Source organism: Alosa sapidissima, chromosome 21 (assembly GCF_018492685.1).
Source record: "Alosa sapidissima isolate fAloSap1 chromosome 21, fAloSap1.pri, whole genome shotgun sequence".
Lineage (NCBI taxonomy): Eukaryota > Metazoa > Chordata > Actinopteri > Clupeiformes > Clupeidae > Alosa > Alosa sapidissima.
In genome coordinates, this window is record NC_055977.1 from 12,382,751 (window position 1) to 12,400,305 (window position 17,555).

At 41.5% G+C, this 17,555-nt stretch overlaps 2 protein-coding genes across 7 annotated transcripts; one reads left to right on the forward strand and one right to left on the reverse strand.

The window, feature by feature from the left end:
* The first annotated feature begins 11 nt into the window (after positions 1-11).
* lgals17 (galectin 17) lies at positions 12-11,009 on the forward strand. 5 transcript variants are annotated; one of them, XR_006026233.1, is made up of 8 exons: positions 12-187; positions 1,372-1,486; positions 1,656-2,003; positions 2,564-2,842; positions 3,209-3,262; positions 3,635-3,717; positions 6,385-6,629; positions 10,063-11,009. XR_006026233.1 is itself a non-coding variant. In XM_042077403.1 (7 exons), the coding sequence occupies exons 2-6, from the start codon at positions 1,417-1,419 to the stop codon at positions 3,709-3,711; spliced, it is 828 nt and encodes a 275-aa protein (XP_041933337.1). In that variant the 5' UTR covers positions 12-187; positions 1,372-1,416; the 3' UTR covers positions 3,712-3,717; positions 10,063-11,009. The 5 variants fall into 5 exon arrangements, 3 of the variants coding, with proteins under 3 accessions (XP_041933337.1, XP_041933336.1, XP_041933335.1); XR_006026234.1 differs by having other exon boundaries at positions 6,407-6,629; XM_042077403.1 differs by lacking the exon at positions 6,385-6,629.
* Positions 4,428-17,457, reverse strand: vps52 (VPS52 subunit of GARP complex). 2 transcript variants are annotated; one of them, XM_042077394.1, is made up of 20 exons: positions 17,302-17,457; positions 15,463-15,547; positions 15,321-15,373; positions 15,139-15,214; positions 14,887-14,954; positions 14,364-14,539; positions 13,837-13,987; positions 11,639-11,739; positions 11,399-11,531; positions 11,038-11,095; positions 10,659-10,792; positions 10,080-10,235; positions 9,168-9,286; positions 8,908-9,031; positions 7,172-7,267; positions 6,883-6,990; positions 6,434-6,499; positions 6,136-6,247; positions 5,812-5,930; positions 4,428-5,193 (listed from the first exon to the last, which is right to left on the reverse strand). In XM_042077394.1, exons 1-20 carry the CDS (start codon positions 17,389-17,391, stop codon positions 5,047-5,049), a joined length of 2,172 nt encoding a protein of 723 aa, XP_041933328.1. In that variant the 5' UTR covers positions 17,392-17,457; the 3' UTR covers positions 4,428-5,046. The 2 variants fall into 2 exon arrangements, with proteins under 2 accessions (XP_041933328.1, XP_041933330.1); XM_042077396.1 differs by lacking the exons at positions 4,428-5,193; positions 5,812-5,930; positions 6,136-6,247 and having other exon boundaries at positions 6,444-6,572.
* Between the last annotated feature and the right edge of the window lie 98 nt (positions 17,458-17,555).

Consider the following 17,555-nt stretch of genomic DNA (forward strand, 5'->3'; position numbering starts at 1 on the left):
AAGGTTGAAATTCCTGACAGCTTAATTGTTTTGTTGACAAGTTAATGAACTGCAAGCTGTCTGTAAGTTTCTATTTCTGCTAAGTTTCGTTTTCCTTCGTGGGGACTCAAGACGATGTCTGTAATTCGGCTCAGTCTCTCATCTCTCCTCTTGCAGATCACATCCCATGACAGTGGGGCACAACTTGGGTGAGTATTTTACACTTACATTATAGCAATTTATGACAATTGTAATAAATCAAAGTCAAGGAAAATGGTCGTGGGCGCGAAACAACATCCTTCGTGCATGCTATATGCAATACAAATAGGCGCTCCATGAAAGAAACAGTGGGCAGTCACGGGCAATCTGCACAACAGTCTGCAAAGAAGCATAGGCTAGCCTACTACTTGTTAGGAATAGAGATAGTGGTTATATTGTTCCATCAATATTCAGCATTGTCATATTTAGACATAGGCTAATGCATTGAAGCTGGTCGACAACCATTTAGACTTGACATTTAAACAAGTTCCAGTTTAAACATAGTTTCCATGTGACCTAATCCTTTGGACTTGTAGATCTATCCGCACCTTTGAAATGAATGAAAGGTAATGTCATGCATTGAACATACATAGTTTGTGTTTGGTAAGCCCATAGCAGCATGCACGTAGCCTACCAATGCGGAGTGAGCAGCTGAGTGAGTGAGTTGATGTTGAGCATTATAGCTCTCGTTTTCGCTGAAGCTGTACGGGCGGGGCCGTCCCAGCTCTCACGGTGAAATTGTGTCTAGCAAAGAAACCACATACTGTATATATATCTATGTAAAGAAACGATACCACTTCCTGAAGTGTAAAAAAAAGAAAAAATATATGTCTTCAGGTAGCTTTACATTGTCAACCGCTGAAAATATTAACAAGTGGTTTTCAAAGAAAGAAAGAAAGACAGACGAAACAAGCAGCTGGATATAGCCTGCAAAATGGGAAATTAAATGCTACTGTGGGGTTTTAAGTTTTTTGACAACAGAATTATAGGTTGCACAAAATTAAGGATTATTTATTGCTCTATTCAGGCCTTAACCCATTATCTATCTATCTAACTAAAAATAATTGTTTAAGGACAAGGGACAAAGTTTAAGTAGGCTAGCCTACTATAAGAGGCAACAACTTGATATTTAGAGTGAGACCTCTTGGGAAAAGTGGCTACACATAATCATGTCATAATTGAAAGTTAAAGTTGTCTTTGAAAAGAAACGCAAAAATCATTATAATAACAATAACAGTATGCTTTGCTTAACTTGGACTTTACAGTACGTGCTGTAAAGGGAATTTTACACGTCCACTCTGGACATTAATGGGGGAAGTTAATTTAGCTCAGTGTGTTTTTGGATTCTAAACCGCCAAACCTGTACATTGATGGAAGATAGACCTGACCAGATCAGACATGACCAACCACCCTTCAAACTCAACCACCTCAAACCTACCACTGTATCTTGGGATTGTCTTATCTGTCTGTGAGTACTTTTCCATCCATCAGTGTGTGTACTTTTTGAAGCCCGTTTTGTGCTTTCATAATAAAGTGTGCTGTCCAACATTATTCTTTTAGCCTATATTTAAATATCAGTACTTCTGACCAACATAAAGTACGCCAATGAGAAAACAGCCTGTGTTTCCACCCTACAGGTTCCTCTATCCAGGGTTCGATGATCTCCACATCATGTGATGTAGGGCAGTCTGCAGTGCTGCCCTGCCTAGTCTCCTCACTTCACCGGTCTCCACCCTCTCCTTACATACAGTGGCTGAGCACGTCGGAAACAGTGTTTGAGGGCATGGGCACAGAGAAGTTTCAGGGCCACGGGTATGAGGGACGAGCCAATGTGCCCCAGCAAATGCTGGAACAAGGCAACTGCTCTTTGTTTCTGGAAGACGTCCGGCTGACGGACTCTGGCGTGTACGAAAGCTACCTGGTGGTTGGCAATACGAAAGTGAAAAGGAAGGTTTTGCTGCAGAGTGTTCAGTTCATTGTCAGGGGTAAGGACATCTTTAAACAAATGTGGCAAACTGGTTCATTTTGGTAATATCAAGTCAAGTCAAGTCAGTTTTATTTAGTATAGCGCATTTAACATGCACAAAGTGCAACCCAAAGCGCTTCACATACAAGACATTGACAAAAAGACAATAAGACAAAAAATGCCAGACGGAGCGGCGTAGTCACCAGCGTTGACACCACATGACAAAAACATTTTATATCAGTAGTCAGTATTATCATAATGTGTTTTCACTTGTCCACTCCAAGAGTTTCGGTCATCTAACAAAGTGGTACAGTTGTAGTGACAACTATTTAATAAATAGCAAAATGGTATGTATTTGGTACATGCTGCTCCCATAGGATAAATTGTATGGTACAATTGTCTTACTGTAAAACTCAAGCCTGAAGGATCACAAGAAGGTCTGAATAGTTCTTAGTACCAAGCACGATTCTTCGTCCCTTCGGATGCACCAAATGGCCAAAATGCAGGCAGTTTATATTCTAAAAGGTATTCCATGTCTCTCATCCCTTTCTACCCCTCTTCCTCTGTCCGTTTCTGTAGACCACAAGCTGAAGAAGACGGTGGAGAGGGGGAGGGACCTGGAGCTGGAGCTTTACACTCCTCAGGCCAAGCAAGTGGTGTTTCAGCCCCGGAGGCTCTCCCAGTGGGATGTCCTTTGGAAGAAGAAAGGGGAAGGGTCCCAGATGACCCAGCATCCCCGGGCCAGGGAAGGCAGCTTGACGGTTGTCATTGAAAACATCACATGGAACGATGAGGGCACCTACCGTGTGTTGGATGAAAATGGATTGGCTCTGAGCACGGTGATGGTCACAGTAACAGGTGAGAAATGCCCTGTAGACACTTGTAGTTCAGTTGATCATGGCATTGTGCCAAGCAGATATGATAGAACTCAGTTTTGGGCCTTTTGGCAATGGACAGTGCTGTCTGTGGGGTCCTGTGAGCTCAATATACAGTATGGTTTAAATACAGATGAAGTGGCCACTCCACTAACAAGTCTTGGCTATTTATTTCCATTGTTTCCACTACTCTCATATCACAATGTGTACATTTAGAAAAAGGTAATTTCTGAATCATTGATGTTGCCTGCTTCAGAAAAATGAATGAATACCACTAGACAGAATGTTATTTGTGGAACTGTTGCAGCCTTTACTGGTTGTTTATCCAGTCTGTCTTTTTGTGATGTAGAACCTAGCCCTGACAAGCCAGAACAGACTCAACAGAAAAGGCAATTCCTTGAGGGTAAGCACATTTGGTCATTATGGTAAAAATGTACATCACACAGCAAATATGCAGTATCTTTCAGCCACATAGGGCCCTAACTGAAATGGCAGGCAAAGTTCAAAGCCTGTCCAAAAGCAACGTTCTCATGGATTACTTATAGCAATCGTGTCTCGTGTGGGAGTATTGAGATGATTCATTAACGTTTGCGCTTTAAAACACCTTGTCCATTTGCAATTTGTGGAATTTGACAAAGTGTATGGGATTAGACACCCGGACTTTACCTTTTAAATACAACATGTGGATGGTGGTGTCTTTGGCTGGCACAGAGAAGTCATGGATTTGGCCAAACACTGACAGGTCTCTTTTCTCTCCCTGTCTGTTTCCCCTCAGACCGATCAGCAGGCAGCAGGTCCTATCCAGGCCTCCCCCTCTTCTTGCTCTGTGGCTTTATGCTTTATTTCATTTGATTGGGGGTGAGTGCCATGCTGTTTTCTGTTCCAGTAGTGCACTACCTTTCTGTCTTTACTGCACATCTTGTAGACTGTCTGTGCTGCAGCAGCTCAGCTTCTCAGCATCCTACAATCACCTTTAGGTGGAAGTGAAAGAACATTTCAGGATCAGATCATTCATCAATGGAGAACACCAGCTGCAAACCACTTGCATAAGCAAATTCTGCAAAAGTATTGTGAATGTAAGACTATTTGTTTTTTTATCTGTGCATCCTTTTGTTAACATAACTGACTTCTGATGTCATGTAGTGTGAATAACTTGATGAAATGTATGTAGTGTGTGGAACAGACAGCATGAAAGACACAGTGGGATAGTTGACAGCAGAATAATGTGTGCATATGTGTTGGAAACAGTTAGGTCAGATAAGTATGATATGAAGGTCAGCTCACCATAGACATACCACACAACAGGTACAAATATGTGGATTGTCTGTAGTGGAGTTATCTGGTTGAAAAAAAAGAACCATTGTTGTGTTTGATTTAAGGGGACAGTGTATGGGTGACACTTGCAAGTCAACTGGTCTATCTGAGTTTTTTTGTTGTAGCAACTTTTTACAAACCAGGAGGACTGTGCTTGTGTACTTGTGTGGTTATATGTACAATCATTCTCACATCTCATAATATTTATTACTGCAAATTGTACAGAACTGAACTGATAAAAGGTTTTTTGAAGATCAGTTCAAATCACTTTATTGTCTCCCTAACAGTGTATACAGGCACAGCATTCTTGCAACAGATAAAAGCAATAATCAGAATAGTTTTTTCAACAGCAAGATATTTACTTTTTTGCCAGATAGAGGACTTCCACCATTAACACTACATGATGGGACCACAACAAGAATCAACAATTATCTGCATAAGTTAAATATATTAATCATAATAGAATACCCATTAGAATGCTTTCAAAGTCTTGCTCCAACTTTTCCATGGTTAAAACATATGGAATGCTTTAGTGTACGTACAAAGCACATATATACACATTATATGTCCATTTTTTTACATGCCAGAAACTTCCATACAAGTAAAGGTACCTTCCTATCCAGTGTTAACATTTTCCAGCAGTGCCTCCCTTCAATGGTATACAACAGCACCTTGTTCTGAATTCAGACCCCGCAACCACAAGGAAATGGTCATTAGAGTGCAGCTTCAGTTTACGAGCCCTAACAGTCCTCTGGATCCCCGGATATGTTCTCATGGGTACAGTGATTGTTGACCCAGGCCACACTGACCCTGGCTCCTTGTTGTACCAAACTGGCTGAGCTCAGCTCTACAGGTTTTTAGTCCGTCCGTTGATCAGAAGTTGGGCTTGTGTTTCTTCACCTCCACCATCAGATGGTGCAGGTTGATGAGCTCCGAGCGCACGGCCAGACTGCGGAACGTCGGCTGCGAGAGGACCTTGTGGAAACCGTGGTAATACTGGATGAGCTGAGTCAGAGCCCCCTAGTGGAGAGGAGGGAGAAGCACAACATCAGAAGGCAACATCAGAAAGCCCAAGGGACAGATCCAATCCATTTGTGTATCAGAGGCATTTACTGAAGCCCTTTTAGTTGGTAAGACTTCATTAAGCCTTAAAGGTGCTATAAGTGATGCAGGGTAACGTCACTTCTGTTGACATTCAAACGAAACAGAGAGCTAGCTCGCTACTCCCTCCCCCTCCCTCCCGTGCAATTGAAACTCTCCCAAACACGCATCTCGTCTGTGATTTGCTGGAACAATTTGTTATGTTGTTATGGGCAAGGTTGGCCCAAGTTGTTTTGTGGCCGTTTTTGGAGCTTCGGCTGTCTACGGAGACTGCGTTTTCTACAGTGTATTCAGGGCACAGGCAGCTAGCGAATTGATGTTAGCTGTATTTAACAAAAAATGTTTTAGCTTAGAAACCGCGTTACATCGCTTATAGCACCTTTGCGTTTTTAAAGGATCTTAAAATGCCACCATACAGAACATCTTAATAGGAACATTAAAATTATGGTCACTGTGTTCTCCTTTTTAATGAAAGCCAAATACAGCAGAGAGAGAGAGAAGGTCAGTTATGAGCTGTGCTGGGTGAGATTGCTCTACCTGAATGATACTGGTGCCGTTTTTAAAGTTGGTGAAGGACCTCATGACATCCTGACTCATAGCCTCCACTGACTGCTTCCAGGTGCTGGAAAAACCCCTCACCAGCTGAGTGATCCGAGCTGCAGAGAAAAGGAGAAGCAGAGAGAGAGACAGAAGCAGAGAGAGAGAGACAGAAAGAGAAAGATAGAGATATATAGAAAGAAAGATAGAGTGAGAGAGAAAATGGGTACAATCAGACAAAATCAGACAAAAGTGGATATAGAGATGAGAACACATTAGAGTGCAGAGTTGAGTAGGTCTTCCTTAAAAACCTTCAAAACAGACCTTCATCATTCTTCAGCCGGTCCAGCTGACCTCTCTCCATCAAAGCCTCGCTCTCTTTCACAAACGCAATCATGCCACCAAAGGGGGGTGACAAAATCTCCTCTATGAACTCCTAATCAACACACACACACACACACACACACACAAAAGGGACCATTGTGGAGACAATTGAAGCTTCCATCAATTTTTAGTACATAAACAATATACGAATTAACACACAATATTTCATATCATATTTTCTGTCTTCAATAATATTCTGCATTACTACCAGCTTTGGTTGAACGACCTCTGCGCTCACCTGAGTTCTGGCCAAGAGAAGCTGCTGGAAGCCCTCCACCTCCTTACTGTCATCAGCCGCCCTCTCCTGAAACCATCGGGGGAAACGGATACAGACACAGAGCCAGCCAGGGAGGGAGAGTAAGAGACGGAGAGAGAGGCTGATGAGATAACGGTCAAAAGGGGTTGTTTTGGGGATAATCAAGTACTAGGACTAGGTGAGCATCATGTATCCCTGCAACACCAGCCCATGCATAGATGCATGTGCACACACAACATGTAAAGATACAGATAAGTGCTTGCTTTGATGTGGTTCATCACAACCCAAACTGTCAACAATTTCAGGTAGTTTCTAAAATGCCACCTTTAACGGACTCAAATTTAGGTACTTTCCAGTGATGTCAAGGTGGCCGAGATGGAGAAGGAAAAAAAGCAACTACAGGCTATACTCCAAACTAGCCACAGCCTCACCATCAGAACACTGAGCAGCATGTCGTAGTTGTTGATGAGGAAAATGAGTTGATCCTTCCTGGAGGGGAACTCCGCAGCCATCTTTAGGACAAAGTTCTCCACTTCAACCTGAACACACACACACACACACACACACACACAAATGAAACGTATGCAAATAAACACAGATATGCACCCAAAAGTACCCAAAAGCTCCACCTCCACCAGCTGGTTATGTTTGGGAGGGATCTTTCTGAGTGCTATCATTTGCGAGCGGTAGAAAGAGCTGCCTTATGAAGAGTTGGCATACCTGTAACTGAGCCAGCAAGGCATGAGTGCGCTCGTTGGGGAATGTCTGGTTAATGCTGACGATGGCTGAGGAGAACTCAGCATAGCGCCGTGTGATCTACAATAGAGAACAGTTTCACATTCATTCTTATTTTATTAGAAGTATATAAGAATAGTAACACTGGGATCTTTGTGATATGACAATATGTACTGTATAGAGAATTCCTATTGAAATGCAAGTATAGTCTTAAAATATATACAGTAATATGCCAAAGTCTTAGGGCGCCCTTTATATTTGTTGTTTTAGCAATATTAATTTATTTCTCATTCTCTTTGTTAGAATACAACTAGAAGATAGAGAAAACAAAACACAAAAATGTGTATTTTGCACAAAAATGCCCGCGGGATGGCTATGAGGCGCCCCCAGCGCACCTTCTAAAAATAGCCAACAGGTCGCCTGCAGATCACGCTCTAAAAACACGCTCCATTGTGAAGTTTTCAATAGATATTTAAGTCTAGACCAGAACCATTTTAAGAATGTATGTAGCCATCATCTGTAACATTAAATTGATATTGGTGATACCTTACAAATTGTAGCTGCGTTAAAATGTAGCCTTTGGCTCCAAATCCGTTTCCCATTCAATCTTTAAACAACGGAAACGGAGCGCAAACACGCTGCTCGCACGCATAGACAGTAAAGGGGGAAAAAACTTGCTCGTCTGGCGTAGCCAATGGAAGCATATCTTTGCAAAAGTTCTGTGGCCATTCCATGTTCGTCAAATACGGTTCTTGCGTGATTGGGCAAGGACTGAAAAACAATTGTTTTAGCTCACAGGCCTTTTCTCCTCCGTAGGCTACTGCTGTATAATAGCGCTGAAAATCGTGTGGCATGCATGACTGGGCAGGACTGTGCATTAGCTTTTTTTGTCAGATCATGGGGTGATTTCAGGTGTGCAATAACTTTAAAAGGAGTCTTCATTATGTTAGGGTGGTGTGGGCGATTACTATTGAAATGTTAAAACCGAATTGTACACTGAAATCAGAACTTAAACAACCCCTGAATTCATAATGGTGGGTGGGTATAAATTGGGTACAAATTGTAACCCAAATTATTAATTGCACAAAAAGATGGTTTTTTTTGTAAAAAAAAAAAATAGATTAGATTCCCCATGCAAACTTTGAAATGAATAAACTGGACAAAAATGTTGGTAGTGTTGCATATTGATATTAACCCTTTCATGCATGAATTATTAATTCACTGAGGTAGATTTTTTTCCTTTAGAAGCTTTTGTTTACACCCATTATGTACAGTTGCTTAATATATAAAGACTTATAGGCCTACACAATATTGATAATTTAAAAGTAAAAATCACATAGGCCTATTATTTAGGAGGACTACCCTCGCAAAAAAGGGTTGAGGGTCTGTTTGTTTCAAATGAGTAGCCCTCCATATGATTTCGGGTCTTCAGATAGCCCTCATTCCCAAAAAGGTTGGAGACCCCTGGTGTACATATTTCCTGTGTTATATGGTTATACAGTATATTATATTAAAAACAGTGAGAGGTAAATATGTATGGTCCTTAAAGCACTGCAGTCATGCGAATTCATGTAATTGGTGAAACAGGCTGTTAAACTGAGTCTGTGAGTGAGTCTAATGAATTTGACCAACAATAACTAAAGAATTATGGTATTTGCCCATAATGTGGTTTGGTGCTTGGCTGTGCACACAGATTTAAACAGTGTAGTGCGTATGCCTACGTAGTGTGGTCTTGTGTCCAGCACGCCCAGTTTCTGAGGGTCAGTGTTGCGAATGCTCTGGATGTTCATCTCCAGGATGAGCTCAAACCTTGGCCACAGTAGCTCCAGTACTGCCTCCCAGTATCTGCACACACACGCACACACAAACCAAACACCCATGCACATTAATATGTTGATGTTGCTCAGATGATTCACACCTCACAGACACACAGTTAGTTACATAACTGAGACCGTGTTTGTGGTGTGTGGTATGAACTGACTTGTCCATGGCTGGAATATTCCTCTTCGCCGTGATTGTTTTGAACCGTAGGATGATGTGGATGCACAGAAACACGGCGATGCTGTCATAACAGTCCGATGCGTAGGTGGAGATGTTCTTCTGCAGAGATAGAGATGGCAAGCAGAAAGAAAGACAATGATGAGAGGGGGGTGGGTGGGGGGGTGAGACTGATCACACCTCCTACTGATGCTGCATCACACCATGTCACATGTACTCTCACACACTCTTCAGAAACCACAGATGCCTTTTTGAGGAGCCCAAACGTTCAACACTCTTCGCACCCTACTGTGCATCCTAGGACCTTCCTGGCAGAGTTCATCCTCCCCCAGTTTACCACAGTCTGAAAAGCATGTATCTGTAAATCAGACCTTTCCAATGACGTCACCTTAGATAGACTTGAACTCTACCTAAACTGGTTCATGATTCAGGCCAAAGGTTAGTTGATTTAGATAGATAGATAGATAGATAGATAGACAGATAGATAGATAGATACTTTAGCATACAGACAACACACACACATTCACTAACAGCAGAAAAAGTAATTAAAAGTATATAATATAAAAACACAACTAAGCAATAAGGACAGTAGAAGATAAATAATATACTAAATATACTAAAATACAAATTATACTAACTAACACTAAATCTAAATCAATTCTAAAAACAGTATCCACATAGTGGTGATTAATTAATCAAAAGGCGCTTGCAATGACTGAGGCAGGTAGATTTAGGGACAGACACAGATACTTGCACAGCGCTATCAAGGGCCCAGATATCCATTGCTGTGTCCTGGGGTTAGAGGTTTAAACATGGCTTTCCTGCGCATGTTGCTGAACATACCACATGTGAATTTCACTCTCTGCACCCTCCCACAGAGGTGACCTGGTCTTACCAGAAACATGCCGAGCGTTTTTCCCATGATGCAGTTGAAGAGGTCCAGTGCAGAGTTGCCAGCCACCATGAAGAAGTCAGACAGGAAGAGGTACTCACGGCAGCCATTATCCAACAATGCAAAGTGCTGACTTCGGAACAGCGTCTCATAAGGGTACTGGAGATGGGAAAGGGGAAGTATGTTATATATATATACCTATGTTTAAACAGTGCGTTTGTACACACACACACACAATTTTGTGTATATAGTACGCTGTGACTGAATTCAAATCTGACACTGTAACTGTGTAATTTTGACAGTTAGCTGTGGAATGCATATATAATTATGTGTTATTTAATCTGGTTTAAAAGCAGATAATACATATCTAATTTCCATAATAACAGTAGCAATCATTGCTGTTAGTGTGCTCTGTGGCATGACCAAGTCTAGCTCTGCCTCTTTGTGTGTGTGTGTGTGTGTGTGTGTGAGTGTGTGAGAGAGAGAGAGAGAGAGAGAGAGAGAGGGAGAGGGAGAGAGAGTGAAGGTCTAGGTTTCCAGGTGTCAGTGGTGTGTGGAACTGTGAGGTAGTGGTGTGCTTACCCTGACGTCTCCTCTCTGAGCGGTGTGGGGGATGAGGATGGGTCCCTCCAGCTCTGCTGGACTCAGCACTGCCCCCCGCTGACCCAGAGTGAAGATGGTGTTCCTGCTCTTCAGGGATGGCTTGGAGAAGAAACCTGCTCAGCTGTTAAGGATAAATCACTGGGTACTGAGATATAAATGCATTATCCTGATAAAGTAATAAATAATAATTTATAATAATAGATAAAATAATAATTTAACCCTTTTTTATCCAGTCATTTGGTCCACGATAATATTGCACACAATAAAACTATAATGTGTACAACATAGTGAAACTTCTTTACAAAGTCAAATAAACAACCCTGGAATGTTCATGATGATTGTCTGAGTGAAAGGATATCTTTCTTAGCTGTGTCCTCCACACCCATGAGGTCATCCTTGTCTGCCACGTCCTCATACTTAGAAATGATGCAAAAATATTATGAATGAAAAAAGTAAAGTGTCAGAGATGTGTTGACATTTAAGTAACATTTTCTTTAAAACTTATAGAAATCTTTCATTTAGGGGACAACTTCTACAAATGTGAGCAAAGGCAAAAAAGCCTTAAGCATTACAAATACTATTTTACTTTCAGACAAAATTGCACCTTTTTACTATGGTGATTCGTGGCTTTTCAGAAGCTCTCCTTAGCATTTTATATTTGAATGTGGCGCCCCCTTGAGGCTCACAGCCACATTTCCATCATCTGCCTTTTGGCTCACCTGGACCTTGAGGAGGCGACTGCTGTAGGACTTGAAGTAGCTGTAGTAGATCTTGCTCATGGTGTCCACATATTCATCTCTGATCTCCTTGGCAACCGACCTCTCATTAGCGAGTAGGAACTGATAGAAGAACCTGATGAAGTAAAATAAAGGACAAAAAAAATTAAAACAAGTGCATTGACAGTTACAACTGAAAACTGATACAGACCAAAGCTCATTGGTAGTTGCACACTTCTGTACCTGTACTTGAGAAGGTTGTTCTGAGGGATCTGGTAGTTGGTCATAGGCTTCCTAAAGGAGTAGATCTTTTGCAAGATGAACTCTCTGATCTTGGTCACTGCCTGCAAAACAAATACAGCACCTTTTAAACAGCTGTTGTTGTGGTCAAAAAGTCCAAATGGCCATCGGCTGAGCCCCTTCTTATCCAGACTCAACAGACTCATTCATTGTTTGAATCTATGGACAACTTGTGGATACAGAACACGTGATCTGGGCATTTAAATCTATGTCACAGAGGAACAAGTCCGCCTGAAGGGGGGACCCCAGATATGACCTTCATGTTACTAATTCAATTAAATTCAGTTTAATTGCTAGACTCATGTCCAAAAGCTACGCAAGACAGAACAGATAAAAACAAACAAAACAAAACAAGCAGACAAACAAGAAGAAAAACAAATACAACAATTAAAATACATACAGACATTTCAGCCAATGCACTCTCAGTCTGGATGTGTACCTGGAGCAGCTCACAAAGGGATTTGAGTGCCACCATGATACTGTTGGTGGACTCATCTAGACGTTGCATAAACTTAAACATCAAATTTCTTAAAAGTGCTTTCAGTGTGCTTACTCCTACAGATACAAACATCTGACTAGCACTCCCTCCTCTGGGAACCTTGAGTAAAATTCGCATTGCATCATTGTAGGCAACTTGTAACTTCTGCATGCTGGATTTTTTGTAAGAAGGCCACAGACGGCAGTATAGAGTGGTGTGCAGTAAGCTTTGAACAAAGCCACTTTAACTTGACTAGAAAGGTAACTAAACTTACGTGCTATGGCGTTTGCCTGTGCATATAACTTACAACACTGTCTGTATATGTCATCATCATCATTCATATCATCTGCAATACAATGACCAAGGTATTTCATCTTTTTGCATACCTCAATACAATTATTGGCTAGTTTAAACACAGGGAAATTAATTAGGAGAAGGCCTCGCAGATGCACAGAAACGTATTTAGCATTATTAAGACACTCCGAGACAGAACTGATTAGCATATTGTCTTAAAACTTAGCACATAATAAATGACAACAAGCATGCAATATCAGAAAACTTTTATTTCTGTTAGATAAAAGTACCCCCTGTTGGAAAAAACACTACCTGATAATAAAAACTACTTGTTAAATGTAAACATGAATTAAACCCATATGGTCTGAAAATCAATTAAAAAGATAATCAACAGCAAAACGCTCTAGTTCATGAGAACCTGTCTGTGTGTTTTCTTCTGGCTGAGAACTGACACAACAAAAGTGTAAACTAGGCAGGAGCTTGAGTGATGTGATGGGTGTAAATGTAGCTGAATTGAGTTTATAGGTACATGAATAGACCTCTGAAGTTCCCCTACAAAAAGCTACCATCTTTGCCCATATAAGAAGATCCGGTATCTTGATATTTTATCTATGGGAAAATAACATGGGGATTTTGAATTATCGCACCTGTTAAACTCTTGCAGGGACAAAGAAATCGGAAATGCAGACATTTTGCTCTACACAGTTTTGTCCTCTGCCTTCGAGTGGATACTCTGATCTTCGGCACGTGAAGACAGCACACTTTGATCTTTGCTACCCCACAGCTAACTTACAATACAACTTGCCATAGGTAGTTAGCTTCAATTAACACCCGGATCTCATTATATGGGCAAATATGGCAGCTTTAGGTACTTCTTGTAGGCGAACTTGGGGCAGCCGTGGCCTACTGGTTAGCACTTCGGACTTATAACCGGAGGGTTGCCGGTTCGAACCCCGACCAGTAGGAACGGCTGAAGTGCCCTTGAGCAAGGCACCTAACCCCTCACTGCTCCCCGAGCGCCGCTGTTGATGCAGGCAGCTCACTGCGCCGGGATTAGTGTGTGCTTCACTCCTGTGTGTTCACTGTGTCCTGAGAGTGTTTCACTAATTTACGGATTGGGATAAATGCAGGGACCAAATTTCCCTCACGGGATCAAAATAGTATATATACTTATACTTATACTTCAGAGCTCTATTGTATGTCTGCATGCTGCTGAAGTGTGGATCAATAAACCTGTAGTGTGATTGATGCTGTTGGAAGCAGTGAACCTCTGCTCCATTTCAGACAGACATTTACAGAACAGGCTCTACACCTCTTCAAAGGGCTCCACTCTGTCCATTCACCTCTGGTCAAAACTCCTTGCGCTCACCTTGATCTTGAGTCTGTCCACAATATCCTGGATGTCAGAGCAGGCCAGGGTCTCTCTAAAGCTGAGCTCCTTGGCAAAGTTGATCTTGTTGTTGAGCTCATGCAGCTGTTCCATAAACTCTTGCTCGGTAACAGGGCTGTCTAGTATTACACTAGGAAAAAAAAGAAAACACAAGCATACTGTGACTGACTACCTGAGAACACTGATCAGCACATAAACTCAGGGCTTTAAGGACTTTAACAGATGTATGCCCCGTCATAACAAGTCATTGACTTGATTTGTCATGAATATAAAGAGGAGGTTATTACACAGAGTTTTTTTTGTTTGTTTACAAGTGATAGGCTTGTTCATTGTGATGGAGTGTCATGTTTGGCTGCTTACTTGGCTGGGACTCACTTAAATAAATCAGATCTAAAGATATGCATCTTAGGTGAACACCGAGTAACAGGAGAGAAATGAATCTATGAGGCTACCCTTCACCTCCACCTTTCACTTCCCTCCCTCTTTCCTTTGCATTGCGGACTCACGAGATCATGGCTCCCGGCACCACCAGCTCATCCACCAGCTGACTGAGTTGGCTCCGCACAGCCTGCCTGTTCTTCAGGCGCATGTTCATGCTGACAGACTGCTGCTGCAGCGTCTGGATCTCACTGCTGATGGACGACAGGTCACTCTGAAAGCCACTCAACATCTCCTCCATGCGCTGGAAGAGGACGGGGTAGGGAGGGAGAGTGAGTGAGAGACAGAACGAAAAAGAGAGCAGTGTTTCCCATACATTGACTTATTTGTGGCGGCCCACCACAATATCAACATTGACCACCACACAATGATTTTCCAGGTTGTGCTAAATTGTGCTTAAATCTGGTTAGCATCATAACCACGCTGCGCTAATTTGTTAAAAACTGTTGCATTCAAGTTAATTCTGCAAACCTACCACCACAAATAGAATTCGATTCTGTGGGAAACACTGGAGAGCGCTTCACAGTAAAAGACCACTCTGCTCTCCGTGATAATCAGAAAAGCAAAATTAAATCATGGTGAATATCCTACCTCCAGTATTGAATCACATGCCGTTATCTGGTTGTGAAGAGATGCAATATTCTGGCTCTCTTTAATATCTATCAGTCTTTCATCAAGGGTCATTGGTACAAAACTGGCAAATTGATTCATTCAAAATATAATTGTAACCAGATGACTAATTTAGAGTACTACCTGTCTGATATACCTAGCATTGAACCAGTGAAACATTTTGCTCAAAACAGTTACACAATGAGAGAAAGTGAACTGATGCATGAAGGATACAGTCTTTGATTGAGGCCTGTTCAATGCGTTGGAGCTCAGCTTCCACTTGCTTTGAGTACTGCCGAAGGTCAACCCCCTAGTTAGAAGAGTTAGAGGAGCACCAAAATCAAGGTTCTTCAATTTCAGGCCATTTTTATAACGCTTACAATTAGAATAGAATAGAATTCAAAAGCAATCAGTACCGTTTTAAGGGCCTCCTTTACCAAATCGTCTTCCAGATTGGCCTGGATGTGTACTGTAAAGCAAATACAGTTAGCAACAAATATCTGCCTAATTAAACAGGTGTGCGTAGTGTGTATAAAGTACAAGTGAAAGAAAACTTACTGTCCACTTCATCCAAGATGAACTCATCAGTGGTCAAGTCTAAGTCACCCAGGTTAAGTGCAGGAACCAGATCCGAATCAGGTTTCTGTTGACATGGGTGAAATTAGCACTGGCCTTTTTCTAAAGAAAGAAGGACTTTTCTTGCTATATATCAGGAAAACCCTTTCAAATGATGCCTTTGCACCAAATACCTTGTAAAGACAAGTTTACTTCTAAAGATTCATTGATCTTTCATATAGGGTGACCAGATTTGGGTTTGTGAAAAAGAGGACACTTCAGTGGGGGGGGGGGGGGGGTCAACAGACATGGTGACTATGTATGATAATGAGCTTGATTGGCCGGCCCAACACTAACATCTTTAATGTTGCATATCTCTAAATTTGATCCAAGGTGTTTCTGAAAATACAAACTGAATCTTTTACAATAGCCTAGCTCTATAATGCTTTCGAGTTTAATAATCCTGGCCTGTGAAAACAGTTGTGTTGATGGGGACTGATGTGGATATGTTGTCCATTTTCTTATATCTAATCAATCGTGTCTGGTCTATTATTAGGCCTACCTCTTTTCAATCCATTATTATTAGATCTTTTTTTTGTAAAGAAATAGGCATACATCTATCCCTTATGTTATGCCAACATATTTAATTCACCTGCATATAGGCTACAGTAGCCTAGATAGAGGATTATTGATATCTGCTGTTGTCAGTGTGCAGGCTATCCCTTAAAGGCAATTTAAAGGGATAACCAAAGTGCAGTTTCCTACCCAAAGCTAGAAAGTTGCTAGGTCGGCAATCGTCCAGAGAAGGCCGCTCAGACAATGGCAGAAGTGTTCGTCATGTTATATTTTTTACAGTCTATGGTTATGAGTTGATGTGCCATCAAAATGTTTTTGGAGACGTAATGTTAAGGTCGAAAAACTCTGTCACTTTAGCTGATGAGATCTCACCCCTCGCTGCCGTTCGATGCTTTGCTGAATATTGTGTAGCCTACCTGTAGGTCGGTCGTTGGCACCTTTATTTGCGACCAGGCTCAACACCCTACACTTTCCACTCAATGCAAAGCGAACTGTAGGGGGAGGGCGTGACTAGTATGTGAATGAAAGACATAGATATATAGGCTAGCCATGAATGAAACATGAATGAAAGAGAGAGTAATGCAAATTCGCTGTAAACACGTTTGAGGCTAGAATAAACAAAATCCCGGACGACTTTGAAATTCCGCCCGGACACATTTTTAGGTTTGTCCGGGCAAAAGAGGACGTCTGGTCACATATTTACATATTACCACATATCTGGTTTCATATTTAACACGATTTCAATTTGCTGTACACAACAGCCTGGACATGTTTACCTCTACGTTTACTGTTGCAATTGTATTGTATTGTATTTCGCAGAAGTCAAGTGGTGCGTGGAAAAAAACACTATTTGTATGATTTCCACTGTTTTGAGGCTGCATGAAATGTCACTGATAGCAAATTGTGATTATGAAACTAGGAAGTGACAACGTAGCTGGATGTCATTTTTGTTCAGCCGCTAGCTACTAGCTAAAAACATTAGTAAGTTAGACCATGGCGTACAGGTGTATGGGGTTTCACGTTCTCATAGAATATATCAACATGCTTAGTAGTTTCATTTCAATCAATCAAACAAGCAGCAAGTAACATTAGCAATCAATGTAATTAGGACAAAATTGTCCTAAAGTCACCCTTCCAAACAACTGCTGGACTAGCCGAAATAACCTGTTAGCATGACTTTCCACTGCCAGTTGTGCTACCATATTATATAAATTAAAATAATGCACCACAATAGAAGACCGTTTGGCGTAGTGAATCGTTTTTTACCTCATCTTGCAAATATGCCATTGCATTAGTTGTTGAGCTTTCACCAGAGATAACATCAGACCTAGCCCCACTGACCACCGCCTCCGCCATAGTTCCTCTTGTCTGAACTACAACGAACTACGGTGCTACACGGTTTGATGATCCTCAGAAACACTGTGGCCAGAGAGGGTTAAAGCGGAGCTAGTAATCAAGGATCTTTGCTGTGGCTGTTGACACCCATGAGTAAGATATGCTTGATTAAATTACAATATTAC